Source organism: Somniosus microcephalus, chromosome 2 (assembly GCF_052327205.1).
Source record: "Somniosus microcephalus isolate GS21.2 chromosome 2, FLI_Smic_1.0, whole genome shotgun sequence".
In the NCBI taxonomy this organism is placed as follows: Eukaryota; Metazoa; Chordata; class Chondrichthyes; order Squaliformes; family Somniosidae; genus Somniosus; species Somniosus microcephalus.
Window position 1 is genome coordinate 84,107,308 of NC_140988.1, and position 15,348 is coordinate 84,122,655.

The 15,348-nt window shown below is 46.4% G+C and overlaps 1 protein-coding gene across 4 annotated transcripts in view; it reads right to left on the reverse strand.

The window, feature by feature from the left end:
• Positions 1 to 243: 243 nt before the first annotated feature.
• Positions 244 to 15,348, reverse strand: part of fstl5 (follistatin-like 5) — a 1,173,542-nt gene continuing 1,158,437 nt past the window's right edge. For all 4 annotated transcript variants that reach the window (XM_086010874.1, XM_086010870.1, XM_086010888.1 and 1 more), the window contains one exon: positions 244 to 2,147. In XM_086010874.1, the coding sequence (XP_085867000.1) occupies positions 1,445 to 2,147 (703 nt within the window). In that variant the 3' untranslated portion in view covers positions 244 to 1,444. The remainder of the gene's footprint in view (positions 2,148 to 15,348) is intronic.

Consider the following 15,348-nt stretch of genomic DNA (forward strand, 5'->3'; position numbering starts at 1 on the left):
CTCCACTGCCATAAGTTCGCCGGAAGTTACATGGGTAAATGGGATTTCTGCCGCAATTCTCTCAACGTTACAGTGATGGAGCAGGAGCAGCTCCAAGGAATCAATAGCAATAATTTGAGCCTCTCAAAATATGTGTACAATGATACTTTTAGAAACAATTCCGATGTTCACTTGCCATTAATGTTGCTTTCCACACTTATGTCACACAAATGTTTCAGCAGATTCAGGCTCACTGAGACAGTAAAATGTAAAATGTAAGATCTTTATTTGCCTCCGGTGTCAAGCAAATTTCTACATATACAACATTCACGAATTATGGAATCCATCACATGACACAGAAAAATGTATATTTAGACAGACAGATGTTTACATAAGAGACATTTCACACTGTAGATGTCCACAAGATAGAACATTACTGGTAAAAAAGGGAAACATTTCAGTCACTACAAAACTAAACAGTTTATCAGTCAGCTGCAATGTAGTAGAGCAGAGAATCAGATTTTTCCCACATACCATATTTTCCCAACTAATAGCTGACAATCACAGAAACTAGCAGCTGCTATATACAGACATGATCATGGGTATAAAATCCTGACCACAAAACACAACTAGTTGATTAAGAAGTCAATCCAGAAAGACTCAAAGGAAATCTAAAAAATATTATCAGCCTTTATTAGGGCATGGCACAATTTGCCTCTGCCACATTTAACTACAGATTGATTGATAGATTTCCATTACAATGTTGAAAAGGCTGGTTTAGTATCAGTACATCTACAAAGGAAGAGGGACTGGTTGCTTCTTTCCATGACCAAAACTAATATTGAAGACATCACTACTTATTGTGTCACTGAATTAGTCAGTACTTGTTTAGACCTGCTCTCGGCATTAATAGTGGTACAGAAGGTTCGGAACAGCTTTTTTTCTCCCCATGTAGCCACAATGGGAATAATTAACGCTCTCTCTAGAAACTTATCCCTTCAAGGCACAAAAAAGCTGACAAATAATTCTGGATTTGAAAGGTTAAGCGAGGGCATTTCTGAACTGGAACCCGCAAGCTAAAGCCAATTCTGTATGTAAGCAAAAATAGAAAAAGAGGATAAAACACGCAAATGGGTTTTTAGTATGTCTTCTATAATTCCCTGCAACTTTTAGATTTTGTAAAGCTAAAACATTTAGTAGCTACAGAACTGCCTTGTTGTACAATGTAAAGTAACAGTTGTAACCTAACTCTTAGTTGATAATAGCACTAACAAATTACAAAATTCCAATTATTATCTATGGTTATGTCAGTTGAAAGTTCCTGGTCTTTATGTCTGCAAACTTGTTTTAAATTTAATTAGGTATCTTTTGTAGTGTATAAAAGAACAAAATTGGTGTATTGTAAGTTGTAGTTTAAGTGCAGTGGAAAACTTTATACCAGGGGTTAGTTATGTAATTTATCCTTTTATGCCTCACCAACCCAAATTATTGTGTTGCCCTTTTCCACCTCAGTGATCTCACAGTTTAACTTATTAAGCCTTCCATCCAGAATAAACAAAGATTCCTTGGATGGTGTCATCAGATACTGGCCAAACAGGTCACTGTCCACAATCACTCGGTTTTTATTGTTCCATGGCCACTCTTCAGTCTTCATAGGTTCTTTCAGGCTCTTCACCATCTTCACTTTCCCTGTGGAGAGTTCCACAAAGAGCACATCCGTTTGCACACCGGAGCTGGCGAAAACATTGTACTGGTTGGCTTCGATGAAAGAAGGTTGGAAGGTGGCATCGGAGACGTGAAGGTTGGTGTGAATGTCAAAGGATTCTAGGATTTCCCCTTGGATGGTGATGGACTGGACTCTCATGAGACCCTTTAGATCATCTATACTGACTAAATAATGTCCGTCTGGAGAAACGTAAGGAGCCCCTGTTATATCGCCATTGTAGCCAATCACAGAATCTGTGACACTGTCGACTATGATCTGTGGTTCAGTTGCTCCTGTAGTGTCAGCATTGCAATGAACAAAGTAGTATCCACCCAGGTGAGTATAGGCAAGTGACTGAGGGATACAATTATAGTCTTTCAAACTGATGGTCTTGATATACGTCATAGTTTCAAGGTCAATTTTGTGAAGGGCTGGCTCACCTTTGTGAAGAATAAATCCAAACCTGTAAACAGAAGTACACAGAGTAGCATTGAATATGTGCAGTATTTCCAACAATGAATAGATACAGGTATTAGGGAAATATGGCTAAAAGACCAGAAAAATTACAAGGGCACTGACTTGCACGAAAGAAAACTGCAATTGTGTAATAATGTGTTAACAGTTTATAACGAATGAAATCTGTAAAGCATCGAACTCTGTATTAGCTCCCTGGCTGTTACATATTTTGGAACAGCTGTGCTTTATTATGCACTAATGCAGTGCTATTAAACCTCTGCTGAAATTCTGACGAAGGGCTATCGACCCGAAACGTTAACTCTGTTTCTCTCTCCATGGCCTGCTGAGTGTTTCCAGCATTTTCTGTTGTTGTTGCTGAAATTCTATATTGATTGTCCATGTTCCTTAGTATAAAGTAATACCCAGCAATCAGGTGGTTTCTGCCACAACTGATCAGTTGCACTCTGACCAGGCGATTATTTAATGTCTAAGTGCAGAACGGCAAAATCCGCTCCCTTACGTCCACATGGACATGGACTTGTTGTATACTTTATATACATTTGGTTTATTTTTGAATGTCATTACTCAATCATATTAAAATAATTATGTAACAAAATCCTGAGATTGTGACTTAGAATCATTGACACATTTTACTTTCAAGCATCAGGGTGTAGAGTTTCCACTTGTTTCCGCTAGTTTTGCGCCCAGATTCAAGCACAATTGGCCGAACCAGCATAAAAGATCAGGGAATTTAAAACATAAGTGACTTATGTCCCAAAATATTTATGTTCGTGTTTTTCTGCGATCTTTTATGCTGGTTTAAGATTCAATTCACCCGGATCAGGTCCTGCCCACAAAACTGGCCACACCCCCAGGTTGAAATTGCGAGATTCCACCAATTGCACTGGTTCAGGAAGACTCTTCAAATTACACTCATTTTCTTAGGCGTACAGGCACCATGTTTTAAAATGTTTTTATCATATCAAGAAATATTTAATTTACTAAGAAACTGACTAGTGTACACCAATGAAACTATTAAATGGTTCAGTATAGTTTTTTTCAAAGTAATTTCAGTGATTTTAAATCAGGTTACTCACAGGTGGTGGACTGGACACTCTTTATTAAAAATGCTTATTTTTGCTGATAAACCCATTTTCAGCTGAATTAATAAAACTGCACCAGGTTACCACTCTTAAATACATCAATGAAGTCTCTTTAATGAGAAGGACAATTACATTCTATTACTTTGCCTGATCGCGCTGGTACATGGAATATTTTACGTTTGTAATCATTCAAATTAATTTTAGTGGAAACTTGACCTGTAACCTAACCAGCGCAATTTCACACACATTTTGGGTGAAATTTCCTGAAATTCTACTCCCCCATCTTCATCTATCAGATAGTTTGGCCAAAAGAAGGAAAGAAAGTAAAATGGAGAGTAAATCTGTTCAAATTGAATTATTTAAATCAATATATTAAAAAATATCAACAATTTCATGTATTTATAAGCATTAAAATTACTAAAAAGCTATGGGGTGCCGACTGCAAAATTTACCAGCAAATGCAAACTTAAAAAAAAAATTCCTGGATGCAGTCATTTAGAAATTGGAATTCTCTATTTCAGATAGCTACTTTGTAATTGAATGCTTATGTAGATAAACTTTTCAAATTTAGCTCACCAAAATACAATGGCCCGGAATCTGCAGTGGGTAATAGCAGCGAATGGACAGGGTTCGCTGTTATTACCCCATTGAAACTGACGACAACTTCAGGATTTAGCGCCTGCCCATCTTAACAGGGAAATCCTGAAGTTGCGGTCAGTCATTCACCGCTCCGACACAGGCTGCGCTGTGGTCCCCCCACACCCGCCTTCACCCCCGGCAATCAGTGCAATTCAGGGAAACCAATGAAAACTTTGGCTTTTCCGCGGTAATATGGCTGTTAAATACCCCATTCATAGTTAGGCCCTGTTGCCTTAGTTGTAACTGGGGTTGTAGCAGTGTATTGACGGCTAAACAAACGTTATGGCCCAGACAAACTCATTTAAATTTTGTGGCGTGTCAAATTTATATATTTTAATAAAAATTACAATTTTTAAGAAACTTAAAAAAAAATAATTATTGTTTTTAAAAGTTTGTTCCTCTTTACTTCAGGTTTACCTTTTCCCCTTGTAAGAGCCATAATCTTTATTTTGCTCTCTATAATAGTTTTAGAAAGTTAGAGTAAAAGCTCATTCACTTCTTGGTTCCCAGTCTGAGAATTCCGCATTCTGATTGGCTGCTTAGACAGCTTGTTGACATCACAGCAGCTCGCATGAGGGAATTCCCACTACACTGCACTGATCTCAACTGAATGTCGTAAAAGTTGAACTTCTCACCACAGAGATCGCGAGATCTTTGTGGGAAGCTTACTTCGGGACCAGTGGCGAACGCCTTTGCTTCGCTGCTGAGCGCAAATTATGGGCTAATATAAACAGCGATAGCTTTGTTTATCCAGTCTCTCCTGCAATAGCAGTTTGTGTCTTTGATTAAACACGTCGGCCTACAGATAACGGGGGAACAATTCAGTTGATTTGCACCTCCCATTAGTGCCAATGGGGCGCAAAGCAACTAGTGCCCGGGCGCGGCGCTGCTATCGCCTTCCGCGAAATTCAGTGGGAGGTTAGCGGCGGCAATAACCGTTAGCTCCCCGTGGCGCTACGCCTCCGGCAGTGACATCATAGTTGTGCGCAGCGCCCACTAGCGCCCCGGCTGCGATTTTCGGCAGCACCCCGACTTACCGCCGGACGCTATGTCCGGCAGGGTCAGGGAGGCCAACCTGCAGCCGGGGCGGCGCAAATTAAAGGGGAGGTATTTTTGTTGCTGGCCGCCTGCCAGCACCTGCCCTTGTTGCTGACCCCGGCCTCCTGTGAAGCCCCCCCGCGGGGTGCCGGCTGCGCTGTGAGCCCAGCACTCCTCTTGAGCGCCGGGCTTTTTTGTCGGCACTTCGATCCCTGGTGGCCCTGCTGGGCCCCGGGTCACGCTGCGCTAGGCCCCTCCCCTTTAATAAGGGGAGGAAGGCCTGCAGTACCGCGGCGCAATATTCACTCGCAGTGCTCCAAGAGGGAGGCGAGGCACTTCCAGTAGTGCTCTGCCTCCCTCTTGGGGTGCTACCAGTGAATTTCAGGTGCAGGGGTGCTAATTTTTTTGGGGTGATAAAAGTAGCGCCCCGGCGAAGTTAGTGCCCCAAAGGGGGCACGACCCAATTTTGGCCCCAATGTATTTTATAAGCATGGGAGTCATTTATTTCTTTGTATGCTTTAAATTGTTACTTAAATACACTTTTATGTACTATAAGATAATTCTTAAATAGATAGTGTTAGCACCTTTGCCAAAAAATAAGTAAAGGAGTTAAGTTCTACTGCAGGTAAAATACAAAATGCAAATGATTCTGTATCATTGGAAGCATAAATGAAAGGCAACATTGAAAAAGCAAACTTGATTGTGGGAATACATACTAATTATGATGTGCACTGTACAGTACTTAACTCTAAATCCTATGCTGATTTTGTTGTTTTCAGTTGTCATTTAAGTAATTGTTGTCAAAGGTTACAATTATTATTTCATTATTGCTGATTTCCTGTATTGTATTATTTGAAAGTTTCAAAAAAAATCAGAGATGTGACTTAAAACTAAACAGATCTTTTTGAAAAGGGATAGCTCTCTGGTTACTCTGGATTCAAACAGCGTCTTTGCTCTGTGTAAGTAACTTCTGCTGCGCTGAACAAATACTCTGAAGTCACTGGGAGCGATTTTCTCACTGGAGGCGAGATGGAGGCGGGTTTCAGTTTGGGTGTGTCAGAAACTCGCCTCCACTGATAGGTTTCAAAATATTGCGATTTTCCCATGATTGGCCACTTGATTTCAGAGGTGTGGGATGCCTTGCTCAATTAGTGTTTTGGGACTGAAACTTGCCTCTGTTGACAGCACTTTTCCAGTCTGATTTTATGGCTTTTTACCCCATTGGCTCATTCCACAGCATTTCTGCTTCTCCTGCTCCACCTCCAACATCTTTTGAGATACCTGTGTCCAATTCCAAGGCAAGGGCCTACCCGAGGCTCTCAGATGAGGCGCTGCAAATGTTGTTTGAGGGGGTGAGAACTAGCATGGAGGTCCTCTTCCACTCATCTCGGAGGAAGAGGCCTGCCAAATAAATCAAGGCTGTTTGGGTACAGCTGGCAAGGGATATAACCTCCAGATCTGTGTGTAAATTGGGAGACTGTTTCTGTGTTTTGATGAAATATCATCCCTGTTGGAAAGCATTAATATGATTTGATGCCAAAATGTTGGCGTTATGCCATCTGTTACTTAGCCTTAGGCAGCTCCACATTGCGGGCAACGCCACACTTGCATTGTCAGGTTGGTGGCCTGACTGAAAGGAGACCAGAGAGTCATGTGCATTGTCAATGAAGTCCTGGCATGGAGCCAAGGACATGTGCCAACTTGGCCAACCTATACAAATCTGGCCATGATAAGTTAATCCCTTGCATCCCTGGCAGCGATGTGCTCGCGTGCTGCCACTGCCACTGGTCGAAACACCGGCTCTCTGACCTCCTCCTGCTCCTCCTCCTCCTCCTGCTACTCTTCCTCCTGCTCCTCCTCCTCCAGATCATCCTCCTCCTCCTCAGTCTCCTCCTCCTCATCTGAGGTCCAAGGTGAAAGGAAATGAATGTTTCCCATTTTGCTTGCAGATGCCTCCTCAGGGGATGCACTCATTGTAAGCGGGTCAAGGTTCTTCCCAGGAGGTCCCACAGTTGATGGAGTCAAGCTGTAGCACCTCTGACTTCAGAAGGCCTTATAAAAGTGCTCAGAGACCTTTTAAAGCCAAGGCCTGGCACCTGCAAGTAAGCCTTGCTGCAGTGAACGAGGTCTTGTTAGACCTGCAGCAGTGAGGAGGCCACCCACGAGTCAACCCGCCAGGTTTACCTGGTGTGGTTTAGAAGTTGCGTGAAGCACGCCGAAATGATGGGAAATTCAAGAGGGCCTCTCAAAATAGGAGTAGAGAGGTCCTTAACAAGCATTTGCAGTAGTAAATTAACGCTATGGCCAGCTGGAGGCGGGAGCATTTTCCGACCGCCAAAACCGGCACCGGCGAAATCCCACGGAGGCAGATTGGAGCCGGGTTTCTGACCCGACCTCAGTAATTCGAATTTTCCCACCTTTCCCGACTCCAAACCCGCCTCCTCCAGCATCAGAAAATCGCCCCCACTATTGCTGAGACAGCACTGAGTGATTCTAGCTCAATGGTCACTTGAAATGGAACACCATGTGAAAAAACTTGTCAGTGGGACATTAGCTGGGATGTGTGGACAGGCACTTCTACTCAATGGCCCAGAAATTAGGTTCGGGGGCTTGCCGTGCGTGCAAGCCCCCGATGTGCACTCACCCGGCACGCCGACATCTGAAGCCTGGGCCTGCTTGGAATTCCTGTCACTGGCCCGGTTCAGATGTCGGCGCGATGTGCTTGCCTGATCCAGCGGCGTAGTTAGTGCGATGTGCCGGCTGGGATCAGGTGAGCACTGTGCAGCCAATCAGGGGAGGGGAAACTTCATTCATGAGTTTGATAGTAAGAACTGTCAAACTCATGAAAAGTACGGGTGCCCAAAAGACTAGTTTAACTTTAAACAAAATTTTAAAAAACATCCCAATAATTAAATAAACTATAAATAACTTTAAAAAACTATTTTAAACAATTAATCAAATTTTTGAAAAAAATAATTTTTTTAAAAATCGTTTCTAAAACTACACTTACCTTACTGTAAAGTCCTTAAAAACAATAAAGCTGTGGAAACAATGTTATAATTTTAAGTAATAGCCCACTTACCTTAAAGGATGAAGTCCTTACGTCTCCTTTTTACATTCGTAAAAAGGAGAGGCCCTTATACACGCGCAAACCTGTCAAAAAGAAGGAAGTTCAACGCGTGCGCGCAGAGTCCTGCGCACACGCGTTAGACCTCTGAACCCCTTGGAGGAAATGCCGGTTTCCCGCGCATGCGCTGTGCATGCTGAAATCCGGCACTTCCAACGGACCCACACGTGAGTACCCCGTCCGTACTCACGCGTTGGGACCGGAATTACTAGCCCAATAATTTACAGTGTTGCACTACTTCCATCACAGCAACTAATCATCAACTTGTAGAAGATTCCATCAGGGACAGACTATAATTTTGAAGGTACCGGCAATTGAATGTTTTGCAGTACTGCTGCTTACAGATATAACATCAGAATTTACTGTGAGTTAAATTCGCAAAAATATAAATTTTAGTCCAATTTAAATGATATCTGCAGTCTGCAAGTTTGGAAGAAATACAGCAGTGAGTGCACATTGAGCCATTTGATTTCTTTTGGATTGTTCTCAGGGACTTCCATGTCACCAGTTACAATGTGCTTTAAACGTGTGCTCCTCTTAAGCAACAGACTCGAAGCTGGATACCAACACACATTTCTTCTACATTTTATTTTGTGTTCTTTCTTATTTAAAATTTCAGGGTGGTCCCTGCCACTATATATGAGAGATGCCTATTTCCCCAATGGTCACCAAGTGGGGTGTGGGCTATGCAATAGATCCAGCTTACTGGCTGTCAAGGGAGATCTCTCTCCACTTACCCCACTCACATACACATGTAGTCAACGTATTGTCTTTGTTTTTGGATTTGAACCACCTGAATTATGGTCTGGCTGGTGGGAAATTAGAATCTGGTCAGAAGTAATCAAAATCACTGTTAACATTTCCATTTCCTTTTCGCACAAGTTGAACCTGACTCTTTGAAGAAGCTGTCGTTCAACAATGAGATTAATGTTCGCTTTGCTGTCTTGACCAGAGTCGCACACAGCTATCAACCTAGGGTCAACCACTTTATTAGGCCTTAACATTACTGATCATGGATCTTAGATAACATCTGTTGTTGCATTGTTTTTTTAAGACTTGTTCATTTCAGTTCAACCTTGAAACATTGCCTGATCCCAAATAAATAGAATTTTCTAAACGTGCCGATGTAGAGCTATGTGAGGGAGAGATAGACGCCGACCGAGAGAGAGATACACACCGACCGAGAGAGAGATACACACTGACTGAGAGAGAGATATACACCGACCGAGAAAGAGATACACACCGACCGAGAGAGATACACACCGATCGAGAGAGAGTTACACACCGACCGAGAGAGAGATACACACCGACCGAGAGAGAGAGACACACCGACCGAGAGAGAGAGATACACACCGACCGAGAGAGAGATACACACCGACCGAGAGAGAGAGATACACACCGACAGAGAGAGAGATACACACCGACCGAGAGAGAGATACACACCGACCGAGAGAAAGATTCACACCGACCGAGAGAGAGATACACACCGACCGAGAGAGAGATACACACCGACCGAGAGAGAGATACGCACCGACCGAGAGAGAGAGATACACACCGACCGAGAGAGAGATACACACCGACCGAAAGAGAGAGATACACACCGACCGAGAGAAAGATACACACCGACCGAGAGAGATACACACCGACCGAGAGAAAGATACACACCGACCGAGAGAGATACACACCGACCGAGAGAGAGATACACACCGACCGAGAGAGACATACACACCGACCGAGAGATACACACCGACCGAGAGAGATACACACCGAGCGAGAGAGAGGTACACACCGACCGAGAGAGATACACACCGACCGAGAGAGATACACACTGACCGAGAGAGAGATACACACCGACCGAGAGAGAGATACACACCGACCGAGAGAGATACACACCGACCGAGAGAGAGATACACACCGACCGAGAGAGAGATACACATCGACCGAGAGAGAGATACACACCGACCGAGAGAGAGATACACACCGACCGAGAGAGAGATACACACCGACCGAGAGAGAAACACACCGACCGAGAGATACACACCGACCGAGAGAGAAATACACACCGACCGAGAGAGAGATACACACCGACCGAGAGATACACACCGAACGAGAGAGAGATACACACCGACCGAGAGATACACACCGACCGAGAGAGAGATAGACACCGACCGAGAGAGAGATACACACCGACCCAGAGAGAGAGACACACCGACCGAGAGAGAGATACACACCGACAGAGAGAGAGATACACACCAACCGAGAGAGAGATACACACCGACCGAGAGAGAGATACACACCGACCGAGAGAGAGATACACACCGATCGAGAGAGAGATACACACCGACCGAAGAGATACACACCGACCAAGAGATACACACCGACCGAGAGAGAGATACACACCGACCCAGAGAGAGATACACACCGACCGAGAGAGAGATACACACCGACCGAGAGAGATAGACAACGACCGAGAGAGAGATACACACCGACCGAGAGAGAGATACACACCGACCGAGAGAGATACACACTGACCGAGAGAGAGATATACACCGACCGAGAGAGAGATACACACCGACCGAGAGAGATACACACCGACCGAGAGAGAGACACACATCGACCGAGAGAGAGAAACACACCGACCGAGAGAGAGATACACACCGACCGAGAGAGAGATACACACCGACCGAGATACACACAGACCGAGAGAGAGATACACACCGACCGAGATACGCATTGACCGAGAGAGAGATACACACCGACCGAGATACACACCGACCGAGAGAGGGATACACACCGACCGAGAGAGAGATACACACCGACCGAGAGAGAAATGCACACCGACCGAGAGAGATGCACACCGACCGAGAGAGAGATACACACCGACCGAGAGAGATACACACCGACCGAGAGAGAGATACACACCGACCGAGAGAGAGATAGACACCGACCGAGAGAGAGGTAGACACCGACCGAGAGAGAGATACAAACCGACCGAGAGAGATACACACCGACCGAGAGAGAGATACACACCGACTGAGAGAGATACACACTGACCGAGAGAGAGCTCCACACCGACCGAGAGAGAGATACACACCGACCGAGAGAGAGATACACACCGACCGAGAGAGAAAGATACACACCGACCGAGAGAGAGATACACACCAACCGAGAGAGAGAGAGATACACACCGACCGAGAGAGATACACACCGACCGAGAGAGATACACACCGACCGAGAGAGAGATACACACCGACCGAGAGAGAGATACACACCGACCGAGAGAGAGATACACACCGCCCGTGAGAGAGATACACACCGACCGAGAGAGAGATACACACCGACCGAGAGAGGGATACACACCGACCGAGAGAGAGATACACACCGACGGAGAGAGAGAAACACACCGACCGAGAGATACACACCGACGGAGAGAGAGAAACACACCGACCGAGAGAGAGATACACACCGACCGAGAGAGAGATACACACAGACCGAGAGAGAGATACACACCGACGGAGAGAGAGAAACACACCGACCGAGAGAGAGATACACACCGACTGAGAGAGAGATACACACCGACCGAGAGAGAGATACACACCGACCCAGAGAGAGATACACACCGACCGAGAGAGAGATTCACACCGACCGAGAGAGAGATACACCCCGACCGAGAGAGATACACACCGACCGAGAGAGAGATACACACCGACCGAGAGAGAGATACACACCGAACGAGAGAGATACACACCGACCGAGAGAGAGATACACACCAACCCAGAGAGAGATACACACCGACCGAGAGAGAGATACACACCGACCGAGAGAGAGATACACACCGACCGAGAGAGTTACACACCGACCGAGAGAGAGATACACACCGACCGAGAGAGAGATACACACCTACCGAGAGAGAGATACACACCGACCGAAAGAGAGATACGCACCGACCGAGAGAGAGATACACACCGACCGAGAGAGAGATACACACCGACCGAGAGATACACACCGACCGAGAGAGAGATACACACCGACCGAGAGAGAGATACACACCGACCGTGAGAGAGATACACACCGACCGAGAGAGAGATACACACCGACCGAGAGAGAGATACACACCGACCGAGAGAGAGATACACAGCGACCGAGAGAGAGAAACAGACCGACCGAGAGAGAGATACACACCGACCGAGAGAGATATACACACCGACCAAGAGAGAGATACACACCGACCGAGAGAGAGATACACACCGACCGAGAGAGAGATACACACCGACCGAGAGAGAGATACACACCGACCGAGAGTGAGATACACACCGACCGAGAGAGAGATACACACCGACCGAGAGAGAGATACACACCGACTGAGAGAGAGATACACACCGACCGAGAGAGATACACACCGACCGAGAGACAGATACACACCGACCGAGAGAGAGATACACACCGACCGAGAGAGAGATACACACCGACCGAGAGAGAGATACACACCGACCGAGAGATACACACCGTCCGAGATAGAGATTCACACCGACCGAGAGAGAGATACACACCGAACGAGAGAGATAAACACCGACCGAGAGAGAGATACACACCGACCGAGAGAGAGATACACACCGACCGAGAGAGAGATACACACCGACCGAGAGAGAGATACACACCGACACAGAGAGAGAGAGATACACACCGACCGAGAGAGAGATACACACCGACCGAGAGAGAGATACACACCGACCCAGAGAGAGAGAGATACACACCGACTGAGAGATAGACACCGACCGAGAGAGTTACACACCGACTGAGAGAGAGATACACACCGACTGAGAGAGATACACACCGACCAAGAGAGACACACACCGACCGAGAGACAGAGATACACACCGACCGAGAGACAGAGATACACACCGACCGAGAGAGGTACACAATGACCGAGAGAGAGATACACACCGACCGAGAGAGATACACACCGACCGAGAGGGAGATACACACCGACCGAGAGAGAGATACACACCGACCGAGAGACAGATACACACCGACCGAGAGAGAGATACACACCGCCCGAGAGAGAGATAGACACCGACCGAGAGAGAGATACACACCGACCGAGAGAGAGATAAACACCGACCGAGAGAGAGATACACAGCGACCGAGAGAGAGATAAACACCGACCGAGAGAGAGATTCACACCGACCAAGAGAGAGATACACACCGACTGAGGGAGAGATACACACCAATCAAGAGAGATACACACCGACCGAGAGAGATACACACCGACCGAGAGAGAGATAGACACCGACCGAGAGAGAGATAAACACCGACCGAGAGAGAGATTCACACTGACCAAGAGAGAGATACACACCGACTGAGGGAGAGATACACACCAATCAAGAGAGATACACACCGACCGAGAGAAAGAACTACACACCAATCGAGAGAGCGCTACCTTCACCTCCAACAACAATTGCGAGGATTTCCTGGATATCTTTGATCTTTGTCACTAAGATTGAGACCATCCATTCAGCTCCTTCTGTTGCATCTACCCTTTCTCTTGCCTACCAAGCCAATCCTCCCCCTGCCGTAGTCCAGAACCTGCCCCTTTCTCTAGTTTCTCTCCTATCTCCTCCAATGCCCTCTCCGAGCTCATCGTGTCCATGACACCTGCCTTCATGCTCCCTTGACTCCATTTCCACTAAACTGCTGACTACCCAACCTCGGTTCCTGGCCTCAGTTCTAGCTGATATTGTAAACTGCTTCATTTTTCTGCTCTGAAATCAGTTCATATTGGCACTGAGGGTGGCCTGGATTATCTGTGTTACAAGGAGCACAACAAATACTTGAAAACTGATGTTCCTTCTCTTTCTGAGGGAATTCCCTCAGCTCAATACTTCTCCATAGCAATGTGACTGAGATCAGCAATAGTGTGTGTTAAAGATCGCTGGCACAAACCCTTGGTTGCACTTTATTATTAGCACTTTGTTGCATTGCACATAACCATGCTGCATTCAGGGTGGGCTGCCTTTCCTAACTTTCTTTTTGTCGAGGATTAGATTGCCCTGTTTTGTGTGAAGTTTTTGTTGGTCAATGGTTGTTAGTTTGTGAAACTGAAACATTATCCATTTCAGGGACCCACTGTCAGCATCAATCACTCCCAGATATAACATGACTGTGCACAGTATACATGGCCCCGCTATTTACTTGGATACGTGAAGAGACCTGGGCCAGGGGCAGAGGGGAAGGATTTTTGAACAGAAAACCTGGGTGTAAGGGTTTCTTGCAAGTCCTGCCGAATTTAACGGCAGGACGTCTTTTTAAATATTTTCAACAGGTTTCTCACGCAACAGCCACATTGATTGGCTGGGTGCCAGTCAGACGAGAATGCAGCCAGGGAGTGGATGTCAGGTGTGTCTGACATCGTGGGCGGGGATGGAATTGCACATCGCAGGGTGATACAGACATCAGGGGGGGTGATACAAACATCAGGGGGGTTGATACAGACATCGGGGGGTGGATGATACAGACATCGGGGAGGATATGGACATCAGGGGGGGTGATACAGACATCAGGGGGGGTGATACAGACATCAGGGGGGTGATACAGACATCAGGGGGGGTGATACAGACATCAGGGGGGGTGATACAGACATCAGGGGAGGATATGGTCATTGCGGAGGATGATACATCGCAGGGTGATACGGATATCGGAGGGGGGAAGTGGACATCGCGGGTATGATACAGACATCATGGGGGAGGTATGGACAACCCGGGGGGTGATACAGACATCACGGGGGATGATTCGGATATCCCGGGGATGATACGGATATCATGGGTGATGATATGGACATCCCGGGGATGATATGGACATCCTGGGGACGATACGGAAATCCCGGGGATGATACGTTAATCCCGGGGATGATACGGACATCCCGGGAACGATACGGACATCCCCGGGACGATATGGACATCCCGGGGATGATTCGGATATCCCGGGGATGATACGGATATCCCGGGGATGATATGGACATCCCGGGGATGATACGGACATCCCGGGGATGATACGGATATCATGGGGGAGGTACTGAAATCGTGGGTGTGTTACGGTCATCGTGGGTGGTGATACTGACTTCAGAGGGGGGGAATCAGACATCGTGGGAGATAATGTGGACGTCGCGGGAAGATACGGACATCACAGGGGGTCAGCTGATCATGGGGGTCCAATCGCGTGGAGGTAAACTTGTTGAGCCTGGGGGAAACACTCCTGCTCATCCTGGCCCACAAGCAGTGCAATAAAGGCACCTACCTCATCGA